This window comes from Kogia breviceps, chromosome 4 (genome assembly GCF_026419965.1).
Source record: "Kogia breviceps isolate mKogBre1 chromosome 4, mKogBre1 haplotype 1, whole genome shotgun sequence".
In the NCBI taxonomy this organism is placed as follows: Eukaryota; Metazoa; Chordata; class Mammalia; order Artiodactyla; family Physeteridae; genus Kogia; species Kogia breviceps.
Window position 1 is genome coordinate 6,247,423 of NC_081313.1, and position 16,238 is coordinate 6,263,660.

Consider the following 16,238-nt stretch of genomic DNA (forward strand, 5'->3'; position numbering starts at 1 on the left):
AACCACTGGGCCACCAGGGAAGCCCCAAAGGCATTTCTTAGAGATGACTTGTCTTTCTTGGTAATCAAGACTGAAGAAAGAATAATTTATAAAAATTTCCATCACCCAAACTTTATATATTTTCTATCATGTTACTATAAACATGGTTAATGCACCCAAAGGCATTCCTAATAAACTGCTATTTATTTGAAAAAACATAAAAGACACCGACAGTGAAAAAACATTTTCAAAAGTATAAGGAAATATTTAAGAATCATTCAGCCTTGAAATTGCCAGGAACGCAGTGTCATAAGTCCTTAGAGACTCAAGACAATAAAATCAGCAATGGAGGAAGCAGCATTGAAATTAATTAGATCACCTGCCCATGAACTGCTAAGCTGTGGAAAATTTAATCATGATAGGTGAGGGATGATTTCTTCCAAGAGATCCATTCATTAAAAACATAGCCAATATCTTAATACTTGAATAAGTTTCAAATCACCTCCAAAGTAAACATTTCTAACTTTGGTTAAAGGCAGCAGCTGCTTCCTAAAAGAAAATTGTTCAAAGTGACAGTCACAGCCCCTACCTATCGTGCAGGTTAAGACTACACGCCGGTGGCTTATGGATTCCCACAGAAACTCCTCAAGGTTTAGAAACCCCACTTTAAAGCTGAGGAAATGTGGGCTCAAGTAAGTGAGTCAATTTGCCCTACCCCGTGCAGCTAGAAGATGCAGGAGCCACCGTGCTCCCCACGTCTGTCCAGTGCCAAAGCCCGATCTCTTCCTGTGACCTCTGGCTGCTTCTCCACCGAGGGGTGACAGCAGCACTGCTGCCCACAGAGGCCACCCATCCTACTAGGGGCTTTTGTCCTCGGTTCTCCAAAATTCTGTTATTTGTGGCTCAGGCCTGTGGCGGGGCGGGGGGAGGAATGTTGTAGACGCCAGCGTTCAGCTGTGCCGAAAGGCAATTTCATTACATCCCCATTAAGCACTGTTTGTGCCGTGAGACGGTGGCGCTTTCCATGCGCACCACTGCGCGAGCGCCCCCGCCAGGAAGCCGCGCAGGCGCGGAGCGGAGCGAACAAAGACCAGCGCAGCCGCGGTCAAGGCGGAGCAAGGTTTTCATTTTGTTCAGAGGCTCATAATGGATCAGCCTCCAGCATCATTCCATCTGAAATCGGGTCGCGTGACAACCGTCATACCAGGTAGGTGTCCGTCCGCAGAGTCGCGGGCCTTTGGCCAGGCTGGTCGCCAAGGAAACGTGCGCGAAGCAGCCCTGCGCGGTCCTTCCCGCGGCCCCAGCGCATCGGGGGCCCATCAGGGGCGCCCGCTGGCCCGGGAGGTCCACACGGGGGCCCTCAGGCCGGCGTCACACCGCGTCCCCCCCTCCCGCCCCCCCCACCCCCAGGGCCATCCCTCTCGACCGCGCCCTTCGGGCCATGCGAGGGCGTCAGGCCGGAGAAATGTGCCCGAAGCCGGGCGCCTTGATGCTGGGGATGTCGTTCTTCCGGTAGAAGTCGGCCTTCACATGGCCGGCGCGGCTGTGATCCCGGTTCGGGGGCTCCACAGGCTGGTGGATGCGCCGCCCGTAGACGGAAGACGTCAGCACCCACACTGGCCTCTCGCGCTCCTGTTGGGGGTGAGGGTCGGGGAGCAGAGCGCTCTCACCTGTCCAGCCCGCGTGCCGCACGCCTGCGCCCCACCTGCACCTGGCTTCTTAGGACCCCTCCACGCTGACGCCGGGGGCGCCTCTAACCAATTCACACCCTGTCCCCTCTGCTCAGGGCCTGCCGCTGTCCTCAAGTCTTTCAGAGGAAAGACCAAGATCTCGCACGGGGCAACAGGTACCCACCGACTTCAGGGTCCTGTTTCTCCCCCTCTCCTCCCTTCTCCCCGAGCTCCTCCTGCCTGCCTTCTGTCCGCCTTCTTCCTTCTCCCAGATACACATCTCCCCAGACCTCCCATCTCCCCAGACCCTCCATCTCCCCAGACCCTCCATCCCCCCAGGCCTCCCATCTCCCCAGATCTCCCATCTCCCCATGCTCCATCCCCCAGACACCCTCATCTCCCCAGGCCCCCCGTCATGTCCCCAGCCCCCTTCATCCCTTTCATTTTCTCCATCCCCTTAAAAGGCTGTCTTTCTCTGCATACCACTTATCACTACCTGGCATACAGGTCATTATCTATTTGGCTTTTATTTTTCTTTCTCCTCGTGGGAATGTCAGCTCTAGGAGGACAGACACTTCTGTTTTATTCCCTTTACACTGAGTGGCACATGGGAGGTGCTCAAAAACTCTGACTTGATCTAAGTCATGCCAGGCGTGTGCATATGAGAGAAAAGCCCTAACTTCACTACCAACTTGGAATGAATTAACACAAACCAAAACAACAGAAAAACAAAGTTAATGTCCGTGACTTAAGTGGTGATACTTCCGAGTACCTCCATTACTTAATTTCACAGCAGTTAAAAGTTTCTTTGAAAGTGGCACAGTGGCATTCTTAAACATTAACTGCCACAGGCAAAAATCCTCTGATCCAGAAAGAAATCCCATCAGAAGCTTTTTCATCCAGATTTCTGTGTATTGTATAAAGATTATGATATTAACACAGAATCCAGATCTTAATACACATAGTGTCCTCGGATCGGATTTACAGAGACAATGTCCTAGTGTGGAAGAGGGTCTAACCCAGCGGCAGGTGGGCTCGACCATGCCAAGGGGATGCACAACCTCCTTCCCCCACCCCCATCCCTGTCAACCCCCCTGTCTACGCCCACGCCTCCAACCCCCTGTGCCTGCTGTGAGCCTGACCTTCTCACCCAGTGAGTTTGGTTGTCTCTGCTGGTCACCACCCACCCTGTGCAGCTGACGAGAAGCAAAGCCCTTCCTCTCAGAAAACCATGCAGAGATAAAAGAAGAACTGAGCCGTATGTGGTACATACAGTGGCCTGGTAACTTGGGAGAAATACTCTTTCTTGCATGTGTGGTTTCATGCCTGGAAGGCCAGTGTGTTCTTAGAACTATGATAGCCAGGCCTGGGAGGTTAAGCAGAGACCTATTTATCTATTGAAAAGAAGCCCTGAGTTTTGCTGTCATGGAGCTGTTACATTCTAGAGGACTAAACAACAGTCACAAAAATTGATACGCAGTTTAACATGGCAGAATGGAGTGAGCTGTGACAGTAGCTTGGTCTTCACTTGCTGGCAAAGTGAGACAGAGGAGAGCCTCACAGAGGTGAGTTACGTGCTGCAGCCAGCTGAACACAGTGCCACACAAACACACACACAGTGAATCTGTTCACACCCAGCGACACCCTGCCTTACTGTTACCTCCTCGTTAACGTGGAGTCCCAGGCTTTTTGCATGTTCTCTGTCGTCTCGGTGCAATTTCTGATTATAACCTGGGTTCCTCTTAAAAACACAGTCATAGAGGGAAATGATTCCGGTCTGGGAATAAAAAGAGAAAGAAAGCCAGGGTTTATTCAAGGGCTGAGCTGTGGAAGCTTCTTGCAGCTTGAGAGCCCAAACTCTCCCTGATGAAGAGTGGAGATGTACAGAGATTCCCGACTGCGCCGAACGTGTATGGGGAAGGTCACCACCCGACCCGTCGGGCGGTGACCAGAGCACGGACGCCAGGCCCCAAGTTCCTGAGAGGCCCAACAGGGTGGAGATGCTTCCAGGGACACTTTTCCTAGACTGTTACGGACCCCTCCTTCCCAGAAGAGGCTCCTTGGTCTCCCTGACTCCACCCTAGGGCTCAAATCTTAAAATTACGATAATCCACTCAATATATGTGTTTTCTCCTCCTTTTGGGGGGGGGGGGGCTGTGCCGCGTGGCACGTGGGGTCTTAGCTCCCTGACCAGGGATCGAACCCACGCCCCCTGCAGTGAAAACTTGGAGTTTTAACCACTGGACCGCCAGGGAAGTCCCTCTCCTTCATTTCTACTTTTCTTGCATTTCTCAAATTTTCTATAATAGGCTTGTACCGCTTTGAAAAACTAACAATATCTGAATACTAGGACAATATACCCAAATAGAAGTTCTCCCTCTCTAGAGAGAAATATTTTCTTTAATCATATGTGGCAGCTATAAAAACTGTAATTCATATATATATGAACATATATATTTGGTATATGTTATATATGTGTATATATACATATGTATAATATACACATATATAGCAAACATATGTATAAAATACTCACACACACAGCTCTAATGTGTTAGAAAATGATCCCATTAACAGAGCTGCCATCTGTAACATCGCCATTTTTTTATCCCCAATTTTTCTTACTACAAAAATAAAACTGCCTCATTTGGTATCTAGTAAAAGGAAAAGAAATCCACGTGTTAGCTGATCTTTCATCTTCGCCTTGTAAGTCAGGCCTGTCATTTATGTTCCTCCGGCCAAGTGCCAGCTGCCTTGAATCCTCCAGCAGCAAAGGCAGATGCGCCACCTCGCTGGGATTTGGGATCACGGGGCCTCTCGCCTCTGCTTGCTTGTTTGTTTTTATCCTGAACGGTAATGCTAGAAGCATCCCCTCCAGCTGAAGGACACAGAGGTAGGAGGTAACGGTGAAAAGGACGCACACTGTGTGCCGGGTCTGTTGGAAAACACATCCCGTCCGTTCTCAGCGTGGGAACTCAAGAGCTGCTGACAACAGCGGATCCGGCTGGAGAGTGATGTCGCTTCAGCCCGGCCGTGAAAACGCCTTCACAGCTCAGCTCTCCTGTGCAAGACGTGCCGCTCCTGCTCGGGAAGGTTTGAAGATAACTCAGGCACGGCTGCTGTGCTGGTGCCATGAACCATCTAGTCAGGAAAACACCACCATCTTTTAGAAGCATTATTTTCAAGTTCTTCAGAATTTCAGTGGCACCATGTTCAAGGCGCTTTTTCGGTGATGCTGGAATCCTGGTTTGCCTACGTTCCGAGTCACTCCAAGTGGCTAGAGACAGGAGCCATGGCTTCTGAATCTGTGCCCTGATGGTCATTTAATGAGGTCACCTCGCAGGAGCTGCTTCTTGGCTTTGTCTTCCCCCTCCCCCATTCAGCTGCTGGGTCTGCGCACGCACTGGTTTGGCCGGCCCTGACTTTCACACCTCCTGAAGGCCACCTACACCCTACAGCCTCCTGAAGGTAACCTTGGACGCATGGGATTAAAAAGCAAAAGACCCAAATCAGTGGAGAGGTGATACATTATGCGGCTTTTGGTACTGTGAACATTGGCTAGCTGTTTGGGAAAAACAGAAAAAGAAAGCTGGGTCTTCACGTCACACTACGGACAAAAGGAAACTCTGGATGGATTAGAAAAATAACTGAAAGGAAAATCCACAAGGGACCTCCTAGGCAAGAAAGCAATGGGGAAATATCACAAAGAAAACATCCATCACTGTGACCCTGCAAAAATCAGACATTTGCTTATCAAATAAAATTCAAACTTAAAAAACCTTTAGGAAATGAAGAAGACATCTCAGTGTCTAACATCAGTGTGTAGGATGGCCGCAGAAGCTGGTACGGTTGGCTGCGTGCTCACTTCTAGCCTAGAGAGATTAAGCAAACCTTTTTTGGGGTAAGCTACTGAGCCAGCGGGTCCAGCAGAGACACAGCAGAAGCTCAAGGATGCCACCCGCTCTGCTGGGATGGCGGGACACAAATTCTCCAAAGGAGCGTGATCGCCTTCTGTAAAGGGGGTATTGCAATGCAGACCCTTCCCTTTGGGGTTCAGAGCTACTGGCCAGGCCCGGCAGAGGCAGACACGAACAGTAACTTGAAACCCCATTACCCCTACATCGTCCGCATTTACACGGTAACGTAGCCTGGGCTCTTGGTCATAATGCAGATGTTCCATTGTCACTGGAAAATCCCTCCTGGCCCGACTGACCCGTGAAATGGGTGTGTTTCGGGAAAGAGCTGCCATGGGCAACAGAATGACCTGGTTTCCTAGGACCGAGCACCTGAGTGGGAGCTGCACCTGCGGCCAGAGGTGCCCCCTCTGCACCCTGAGAACCTTGGGCCAGAGAGGAGGAGACCGGCGGCCCGTCTCTGCAGCGCTCCCTGCAGTGACTAGCTGCTCCCGGGTGCGCGGCTCCGCCCCGCCACAAGGGGGCAGCCCTGACAGCAGGGGAAACAGGGATCCTCCTTGTGCTGGCTTCCTGTGCAGGTGGCCCACTCACGCCTGCCCCTCCTGAACCGAGTAACCCCCGGGGTCCTTGGACTTGTCCTGGGAGGAAGACTGAAGAGGGAGGAACGAACTCAAGAACAGAAGGAGAATGCCATCGCTGTTACCTGAGCGAGGGAGGAAGTCTCGCTTCCTTCTGTCCCCTATGATGGAGAAACCCACTGCAATATGCAGCTTTACAGAATAACGCCTATCTCTTCTCATTCTAATTGGGTCTCCTAAAATACTCTTAAGATCTAGGAGCAGCAACGCCGGACTCCCATCCCCAGGATTAGGTACCAACAGCCTACTATATCTTAGAAGAGTCTTTATTGGAAATCTCACTGCTGATGGATGTGATCAGAATCTTTAAGTCTTCTGGGTGGGGATTTTGCCTACTCAGGACTTTCCAGAGTAAAGACGAGTTTTTTTCTATCATTGAAAAATAAGAAAAAATTAATCCATCACCACGCAGGCAGCCTTACTTAGTTAGTAACGTGACTGTCCATTTCCAATACCCAATCAAACCAAAAATCTGGGTTTTCCTGGATTTTAATTATTAATCTTTCTTCTTTCAGTCTTTTTTATTCCTTTATGATTTGAAGCAAAGTGATATTAAGAAAAGCCAAACTGGATTTAGATGCTACCACAAAACAGAGCTTCTGGGTTCCTGATATTTTGCTATTAAAATCTCTCAAGGGTTTTCCTCTATTTCACAGATGACTTTTTTTTTTTTTTTTTTTAAAGACAAAGCAGGGCTTCCCCGGTGGCGCAGTGGTTGAGAGTCCGCCTGCCAAAGCAGGGGACACGGGTTCGTGCCCCGGTCCGGGAAGATGCCACGTGCCGCGGAGCGGCTGGGCCCGTGAACCATGGCTGCTGAGCCTGCGCATCTGGAGCCTGTGCTCCACAAAGGGAGAGGCTACAACAGTGAGAGGCCCGCGTATGGAAAAAAAAAAAAAAAAAAGGCAAAGCAGAGCCCCTTTATTTTTCTCTCATGATTTCCTTAGCTCCTTTGTGTTTTGAGTATCGTTATAATGTATTCTGGTCTTATTCCGGTTGTGGTGTCTGATCACCCACCATCAGTTTCCCTATGGTGACCCCTGCTCCTAACACTGAAAAATCACTCCAGTCTGCAGCCCTGGGCTGATGCCATAAGACAAGTGGGGGCCTTCAGTTTTCAGCCTCCAAAGCATGTTGGGTCTCCTTTGTGCCAGGCACTCACCTAGAGACTCTGGAACAGAAATAGGGAGGCCCCACTTTAAAGGAGACCACCTAAAGGCTGAGAATGGAAATAAACCCACAGATTAAAATATCTCAACATAACACACAGGGAGGAACAGAGGTATGTACAAAGTACAGTAGCACCAAAGGAGGAAGGATCAGCTTTTGTCTGGCCTGGGGGTGACCAGTGGATGCAAATGAAGTTGACAGGTGGGACCACACCACTGTAGCCAGGGCCACTGGGAAGTGAGCTCCCTGTGTGTTAAATTGATGTGTTGAAGTCCTAACCCCTAGTGCCTCAGAACATGACCTTATTTGGGAATAAGATTACTGAAGGCATAATCGGTTGAGGTCAGACTGGGATAGGGTGGGTCCCTAAGCCAATAAGACTGGTGCCCTTATTAAAAGAATTTGCACACAGACACCAATAGGCAGAAAGTGAAGATGATGTGAAGAGACACAGGGGGAAGACGACTGAGCTAAGGAGGGAGGCGGGGCACAGCTTCTCCCTCACGGCCTCCGAAGGGACCGACCCTGCCAGCACCTTGATTTCGGATGTCTAGCCTCCAGAAACTGTGAGACAATAAACTTCTGTTGTTTAAGCAGCCAGGTCTGTGGTACTTTGTTACAGCAGCTCTAACAACATACGCGATAAGGAGAAGCAGCCATCTCTTGAACGATGGAAAGTAAGGATAGAGATAGTACAAAGGTTATTGCAGTGGAACCGGAGAGCCAACCACAGAACACTCCACTCAGGTAAACTGAATCGGTAGACCTGCTGGCTCGGTAGACATCACCAATGTTCCGTGCTCCTCTACTGACTACACAGAGGACTAATCTTCCCCCTCCTTTAGCTTAGTGAAGCCATGAGCCCAGTCCTCACCAGTGAATGGTGCATAGAGGTGACATGTGACCCTTCAATCGGAAGTATTTAAGAGCTGGTGCCAGGGACTCCTGAAGCTTCAGACTGAAGTGTTAGCAGCTTCCTCGGTGGCCACTGAGGGACGGTACTGGGCAGAGTCACCCTTCTGATTCCTGCTGGACGCTTAGCATGAGAAATAAGCTTTGTTTCAGGCCACCGAGACTTTGGGGGTTGTTTGTTACTGCAGCATAACCTAGCTTATCATGACTAATGCAAGTTCATAAACAAGGACGAAGTCCTGGCCTACCACCTCCAGCCCACAGGGGGCCTGGGGACTGTCTCTTCGGGAGTTGTGGGCTTTATTATACACAGTGCCTCCTCCCAAACTTGGAAGCTAGCTCTCTTCCTCCTAGAAGTTACACAAACTCTCACACAAATAGTTGGGGGAAGATTTTGAGCAAACTGAGATTCAAGTCCTTTATTTTCTCCTCCCTTTCAGACCATTTTGACTATAAATGCGCTCTTCGTTGTAAGTTTCCATCACAATTAGGCCAGGGCCAAGTGACCATCTCTGGCCAGGGAATGTGGGTGAAACCAGTGGACACCATCTTCTAGGCCTGGTCCCTAAGGAACTCTCAGCAAGCTTCCACACTCTCTCTTCTTGCTCACTGACCAGCAATTTAAAGGATCCAGGGAAAGACCCAAAGTCCCAAAGATTCCCAGGCCCTGGCAATAATGGAGTCACTAAAACAGAGAAGCTCAGTTTCCCAAGTAACTGCGTTAAGGAGACCTGCCCAGGAGAAACATACATGTTGGGCTGTATTTCATTACGTTATGTTTATATGCTTAAGGCCACTGGCGCATTTATGTTAACAACCTGCTCTCTGGAGAAAAAAGACCTGATCTGTAGCGTTTGCTAATTTCTGTGGTGTAAATACTCCCATCGCGGCCAACTTCAGGCTCCCAGTTGAATGCAGAGCTCGGAAGAGATGCTAAAAATCCCCACTTTGTCATTATGATCAGGCTCTGACACGCCGCTAGTTAAGACTCTCAGGGTTTGGGGTCCATTTGTTTGCATAGCACATCCTAGCCCACCTTTATTAATAAGGTTATGACCGAGCTAGTCTCATCTCCTCTCCTCAGGGGCCATAGTACTGCTACCTCTCACCTGGAGGCTTTCAGGTACTGTTTGCCTACCCAGGGCTTTGTGACCTACTTTTAAAATGGAAAATTCCCAAGGTGACTGAAAATGGTTTTCTTTGATTCATAGGGGCCTCATTTTACTTCTGATAAGTTCAGTGCTTCTCCTTGGGAGTCAAGCGGTGTGTGAAGCTCAAGGAGTATGTTTTCATTAATTTTAATATTGTTCAAAATTCTCTCTCTCAGAGGAAATGTAGCTTGTCAAGGACATAACGATAATTTTTTTAAAGGACAACACTCAACTATTCTTTTTGGTCTGTGGCAGAGATTGTGTTTCCTCTCTGGTGTGTTAAGATATCAAGTTTGGGCAATTTTCATAACTTTCCAAATAATCTGAATAGTTTATCAATTTAATAAGAATGAAGCCAGTTGCCTCTCTGTGGGGCGCGGCAAAGCGTTGCCGCAAAGCAGGATAGAAAAAGCTGAATCATCCATCCTGTAGCCAGTGCGCATGCGTTGGAATATGCTAACAAGGTTTTGGAGCAGTAACCAATCCGAAGGTGACGCGTGGCCATGCCTCCGATATGAACCAGTCAGAGACTTGCACAGTACCCCGAATCTTATATAGGCAGCTGCCGTTGAGGCTGCGGCGTCTTCCTTCCATCTTTCCATAACCAAGCTGTACTCCAATAAAGTGTGATACGAGAAGAATCTAGCGTGTGGTGACTGTTATTCTGCTGGTCAGACGCAGCTCGCCATACCTCTCTCTTCCATTGATACCAGCTCTCCATTCGCCCCCTCTTCTGCCCCCTGCCCCCCAGCAACCCACGTCGAGGAAGAAAGGCCATCATCCATGGGGGCTGGAACCTGAATCTAGTCTTACATGTTGTCACTGGGTCAAATATATTGGGGAAAATGCTGTTTGTTTTCATGTATCATTTGCTTGTTGTACTTCTTAAAAGGGGATGATTTTGAAAAAAAGCCTGAGATACACTATGAAATGAAAAGAGCATGCTGCAAATATATACAGGTAGATGCGTGATCGCGTGTGAACATGTTCTTATATCTAAAAATTCGACCCACATGACTGCATTCATAAACGCACGTGGAAAGGCATGCACTGTGTGCTCACATGGGTGGTCGTGACTGGTAGGAAACCAACTGGTAGGAAACCAACTGGTAGGAAATTCCCCATTCCTGGTGTTTCCCTCCAGAGGAATCACTTCCGCTAGAAGGGCACACATGACCTCTCCTCTCACTCCTTCCTCCCTCTTGGGTGACCTGCCCCCCCTTCCACCTGCCCTGGAGGAAGACACTCAGCCCCACCCCCTCCAGGCCTTAAGCTCCCAGGGGCAGGTCACTGAACAGTACAAGGGTGATCAGCTCAGACAGAGAGAGGCAACCAGAGTCCACTCCCAATTTTGGTCCTCCGAGGAGAAGAGCAAGGTCAAGGATAACCCAAACAGCAGATAATCCCAAAGGAAACCTCTGTTTAGTCTAAGAAGCTGAGCTCATCAATCGGTGACTCATCTCTTTGTTTCAAAAATCCGCAGCCATTTATCCACCGTCACCGGTTCATCAGCAGCTATTTATGATGCACCAACTATGAGACCGTGGGCACCCTTTCAATTGCTGAGGATAGAGGAGCCACACAAATAAATCCCTGCCCTCATGGAGCTCATATTTTAATAGGAGAGAAAAAACCAACAAGATAACCAAGTAAAATATTTAGTAGGTTAGATACCAGTACATGCAAAGGAGAAGATCAGGCCGGAGGGGGAGTGTGTCTTGGTGGGCAGGGGGCGGGCCGGGCATACTTGCATTTGGCTAGTACACATTGGGACTTGAGAACATGCGGGTGCAAGATGGATGAGAGAGAGAAACTTGCCTAGATTTTCACAGGTGGCCCAGCAACAGAACCCGAGCTCACGTGTCCTCCACAGCCCCTAGGAGTGGCCAAGCCTGGATGGCAGATGTATTTGATGCCTAAAGGTGAAGAGGGTCCAGGAAGGGCTCGGGGAGCTGCTATTGAACACTTCCTGTATCCTGGGCGTGGGCACAGGCCCTTCAGGGACGCCCCTTTGCACCTCTGTGCAGTCAACACCCATCATTATGTTTACCAAGCGCTTGGCTGCACGAGGCAAAAGGAAATTCAGTATCAGGAGGGTAAAGAAACAGTCAGCCCCTTGCCTCTTTCTCTCCACCACACACCGTCACGGAAAGTCGGCTAATCCCACCAAAACTAAGGTTGGATTTTCTGAGCAAAGCTTCACTCAAGACACAGCTACTCACAATTCACATGAGCGTGAAGGAAAGCATATTCTAAAACTGCCTACGATTTTTTTTTTTAATGTAGCTTTTAGACTTTGAGAAATGTAATCAAAACTGTCATAAAAGGGCATTCTCCTTTGACTTAGCCTTTCCATTTCAATAGCAGAAATGTTGCACAAGGCAGAAGAAGAAAAAAGTAATTTAAAAACACCATTGAACTGAATCTATGGAACACTATTTTGTAGAAAAAGCCCACACTGCTAGAGGCTCCCTAGGGAGCAGGACGGGAGTTGATAGCATTTTCGCTGGCAGCTTTAGAGGACAAATTTGTCTTAAGATCCAGGGTATTACTGCGGCTTTAAATAAGTGTGCTGCTGCAAGAGCTTTGGCTTTGGGCTCCTGCGGGGGAGATGCCTTATAGAACATCAGGAACCACCAGATTGACACGCAGACTACCTACCTCACCTGTGTTAATTTCCAAGCGTGAACAGGATGGAGGGTAAAAGGCCCCAGGACCGGACCCTCAGTGAAAGGAAACTCTAATCATCACGAAGAAGAACAAATAGTAAGAAAAAGCGCTCTTCTTACATTGGGCTTACGATGTGCCACCTTCCACCCGTTAGTTAAATTAATTTTCATAAGAGCTCCACGCATGTGGTGCTGTTCCATCCCTGATCCCGAGACGGGCAAGGTGAGACGAAGCGCCTGGTCTCTGACTTGAACTAATAACACAGAGGACCAGTAATGCAGGACTCCCGGGCCTGTGCTACTAACGAACTAACCGGCGAGTGTGACACACAGCAACTGACTTAAGAGCTACTTTTGCAATGTTTCTTCCCAGCTTTGAGCGGGGCCTGGAATTATTTACAAAGAATTTAGGGGCAGCTGAGACCCCAGCAGACCTGTGATACAGAGTTCATCCTTTTGAGTCCAAATGATGTCAAGGTCAGAGAATCAGCTTCTGGAATCCTGTAGCTGATTGAATACTAGCACATACAAGGTCATTATTGCCACTGGTAGCTGGCTTGCAAAGGGACTTTGAAATGTCTTTTGTTGTTCTTGCTGCTTTGAAGGCTTTTTTATTTAGGTGTTAACCTTTCTCCTGCATCATTTTTTTCCCTGTGACGCTAAAGCCCTCAGGGCTTGAATTTGCCTGTGACCCCAGCTATCAACAGTACGGAATTCTTTTTCTTAAAATCTACTCTGCATTAATTTGTCTAAGGCCCATCCCTCCATTGGCAGTAAGACATCAGAGCAGATGTTGGCAAGCGTTTTCTGTAAAGGGACAGATAGCCACTGTTTTAGGCTTTGCAGGTGCCATGGTCACTGTTGCAACTATTCAACTCTGTGTGGTTGCCGTTGACAGTACCGTACACATGGACATGTGACTGTGTTTTAATAAAACTTTCTGAATACAGGTGGCAGGGCAGCTTTGGCCAGGAGGCTTCCTATGCATGGGCCCTGCACCAGAGGGGCACACTTCTTGCCCGCTTCTGATCTGCTTCCAAGTACAGAGCCCTGGTCACCTCATTCCTTCGGCGTCTCTCTGCCCCTTGGTTGATTTGGCCCCAGAAAGGTGGAGCGATGTGTCAGACTGGTGAATTTAGGAAGAATAAACTGAGTCTGCCAAACTCAGTCTCTATGTGAGACATATACTGTCTCACAGCTCTGGTGGCCAAAGTCGGAGATCAAGGTGTCAGCAGAGCTGGTTCCCTCACGAGGGCCATGAGGGAAGGATCTGTTCCCAGCCTGTCCTTGGCTTACAGACAGCTGTCTCCTCCCTGTCCATTCACATCATTTCCCCTCCACGCAGGTCTGTCTCTGTGCCCAAACTGCCTCTTTTCCTACACGGAAAAGAGGATCAGGGCCCCCCACCAATGACCTCACCTTGATTACCTCTGTAAAGACCCTGTCACCAAATAAAGTCACATTCTGAGGTGCAGGGGATTAGGACTCTAACATAAGAATAATAGGGGGACACGGTTCAACCCCTTACAGTTGTCTAAACGAGAAACTACTGCTTCTGTTTGCACGGCTGAGCTCCGTGGCGTCCTTTCACATGTAGCAAGTACTCAAATGTGTGCTGACCTGATCTAAATGGGGATTCACCTGGGCTCTGTGGATTGTGGGTAGGGAGAAGAAAAGGATGTGTTTGGTGGGAACACCTCACACATCAAGAGGGAAAGACCTCCTTCCTCCCAGGCACTTGGTCAATCTATAGATCCCTCTTCAGGCCACGCCTTATCCCTGCAGGCTGACCATCTCCAATCAATGCGCCTTTTAATAATGATGGCCCTGCTCGCCCAGCTGCAAGATAGGCTGCAGCGCCATACGGTACAAGACACTGGAGGGAGACGTTTAGGAAAAACATGGAGAAGAAAGGAATAAACGACCCCAGCCAATTCTGAATGTTTCTTTTCCTTTCGCTTTTCTTCCTGCTTTGGCTGCAGGGTGGCCTTCGCAGACCCTCACGCTTTCCCCACGACTCGTGTGCGCCTGGTGCGGCCCGGCCACAATCCTGGGGCGCCCCCAGCCGCGCTCTCCCTGCCAGCGGCGGTTCAGCCCTGCCTCGAGGTTTCCTCGTTCACAGGCGGGCTTCTAGGAGGGTTTCCGCGCCCTGGGCGGTCCGGGCACAGTCACTGCGTTGAAAGCCTCCAGGTAGTGGCTATTTTCGGGCCAGCCCAGGCCGGCGGCAGGCAGACCCCAGAAGCAGCGGTGCCCCCGCCGGCTGGGTGGCCCCGCGCTCCTGCGACCCTCCTCCAGATCCTGGGCACCAGGCTCACCTTGCTGCTCCTGGCAGGACTAGAAGCCCAGGGTTCTCCCTCACTTCCCGGGGGAAAACTCGGCCCTAACCCACCCCTAGAAGGCTCCGAACACCCGCTGAGCAACCCCGGCCGCCCAGCACGCACGCCCGGCCTCGCGGCCCGCTTCCAGGTGAGCGTTTTTCCCCTCCCCCCACCCCCACACCCGGCTCCGCGCCTGCCCATGCCCTCGTGGGGGCGCGGGGGTCCACCTGACGCCGGTGGTCGTAGTCGCGGTACTCTGGGGTCTTGGAGCCCCAGAGGGAGGCCACTCTCCCACCCTCCCACCCCCTTTGACCCGGACACCCCCTGACTCCCTGCGCCCCGCCCCGAACCCCGCACAGGCGGTGCCGCTCGAGCCCGCCCCAGCTCATCTGTGCAGCCCCGGCCCCGGAGTCCTAACCCGAATCTGCAGCCCCACCGCCCGGCCCTCCACACTCCGCGGGGCGGCCCCGGCCTGCAGCCCCGCCCCCAGAAGCCCTCGCCGGCAGTGTAACCCCGCCCCCAGCGTGCTCCCGGGCAATGTAGCCCCGCCCCATCCCTGCTCCCTCTAACGCCTTCCCCGGCGGTGCCCCATTCCCCCTCCCCTAGGCCCCTCCGGGATAGTGCGGCCGCGCCCCCAGGGCCCCTTCCCGGCAGTGAGACCCCGCCCCTAGCACCCTCACCTCAGGGCAGCCCCGTCCCATCTCCCCTCCCGGGCGGTGTGACCCCGCCCCTATTCCCCCTCCTCCCCCGACGCCCTCCCCGGACGTGCAGCCGCGCCCCCAGCACGCTCTCCGGCCCCTCCCCCGCAGCGTAGCGCTGCCCTCAATCCCCCCCAGCCTCCTTCCCTGCTCTCCAGCCCGCCCCGGGCCGCTCACCCTGCCCTGGCGGTAGTAGTAGCTGTGTTCCTTGGGGTCCTGGCGCCGCGGCGGGACGTAGCTGAAGGCGGACAGCGCCGAGATGGGCGGCGGCCGGGGCTTGCCCCGCAGCGTGGCGGCAGTGATCTCCTCCTCGTCGTCCTCCATCCGGCCGCCGTGCTCGGTCCCGCCCGCCGCAGGCTGCCCGGCGCCCGCGTTCGGCCGTTGCCTGGAAACCGAGGGCGCGCAACGCTAGGCTGGCCTGCGGGGCGGGGAGGGGGTGGGGCTGGCCTTCCCCCGCCCCCCCCCCCCCCCCCCCGGCACCTCTGTGCACACCCGGGTCTTTCCTTCTTGGGGCGTCGGGGGAGCCTCACCTGCTAAAGCCGCTGCGGGGTTCCGGGTGGGAGGCACCTCTGGGATCCTCACTTTCCGCCCTGCTTACCCTTCTCCACGCAGTGTCGGTTCGTTCACTCAGAGACCGTTGTTCGCTGGGCAGTTAATGACCTTGCACCTACTGAGTGCAAGCGCTGGGGATGTAGCCTCGAACCAAGCAGCCCTTGTCCACCGGGATCTGACAGTCTGGTGACGAAGACAGGTGATAGGTGTGAAAACTAAGTAACTTGAAGAGAGTCTGGGACAGTGCTGCCCAATAAGAAGATAGAGAGGGCCGCGTGTGTAATGTAAAACTTTCCGGCAACCATGCTCTCATCCTTCCCTGGGCAGGGGTCCTCATAAAAGCACCAGCAAAGGAAAAAAAAAAAAATCTCTTACAGTCTACTACCTCTTTCAACCTCTCCAATCTCTTTTAAAGACCGGATATAGGAGCTCAGCTAATGGTCAGGAGTCTTCCCAAGACTTGCACAGCTGATCTGATCTCACACTTTGCAAAATGGGAGCAGTCGACACCAATTATCTTGAGACCTCAGTAAAAGTGAGACTGAAATTGTTTCATTGAAAAATCCTTTT

The 16,238-nt window shown here is 51.3% G+C and overlaps 1 protein-coding gene across 2 annotated transcripts; it reads right to left on the bottom strand.

The window, feature by feature from the left end:
* Positions 1-1,384: 1,384 nt before the first annotated feature.
* Positions 1,385-16,005, bottom strand: CFAP90 (cilia and flagella associated protein 90). 2 transcript variants are annotated; one of them, XM_067030782.1, is made up of 4 exons: positions 15,647-16,005; positions 15,294-15,501; positions 3,310-3,426; positions 1,385-1,611 (listed from the first exon to the last, which is right to left on the bottom strand). In XM_067030782.1, exons 2-4 carry the CDS (start codon positions 15,438-15,440, stop codon positions 1,432-1,434), a joined length of 444 nt encoding a protein of 147 aa, XP_066886883.1. In that variant the 5' UTR covers positions 15,441-15,501; positions 15,647-16,005; the 3' UTR covers positions 1,385-1,431. The 2 variants fall into 2 exon arrangements, with proteins under 2 accessions (XP_066886883.1, XP_058919257.1); XM_059063274.2 differs by lacking the exon at positions 15,647-16,005 and having other exon boundaries at positions 15,294-15,560.
* Positions 16,006-16,238: the final 233 nt, after the last annotated feature.

Excerpts from the sequence above, each read along its gene's own strand:
- CFAP90 (XM_067030782.1), bottom strand. The coding sequence starts at position 15,440 with ATGGAGGACGACGAGGAGGAGATCACTGCCGCCACGCTGCGGGGCAAG. Across the intron at positions 3,427-15,293 it reads ACTACTACCGCCAGGGCAGG|ACCGGAATCATTTCCCTCTA; the intron begins GTGAGCGGCCCG and ends TTTTATTCCCAG. Across the intron at positions 1,612-3,309 it reads GACTCCACGTTAACGAGGAG|GAGCGCGAGAGGCCAGTGTG; the intron begins GTAACAGTAAGG and ends CACCCCCAACAG.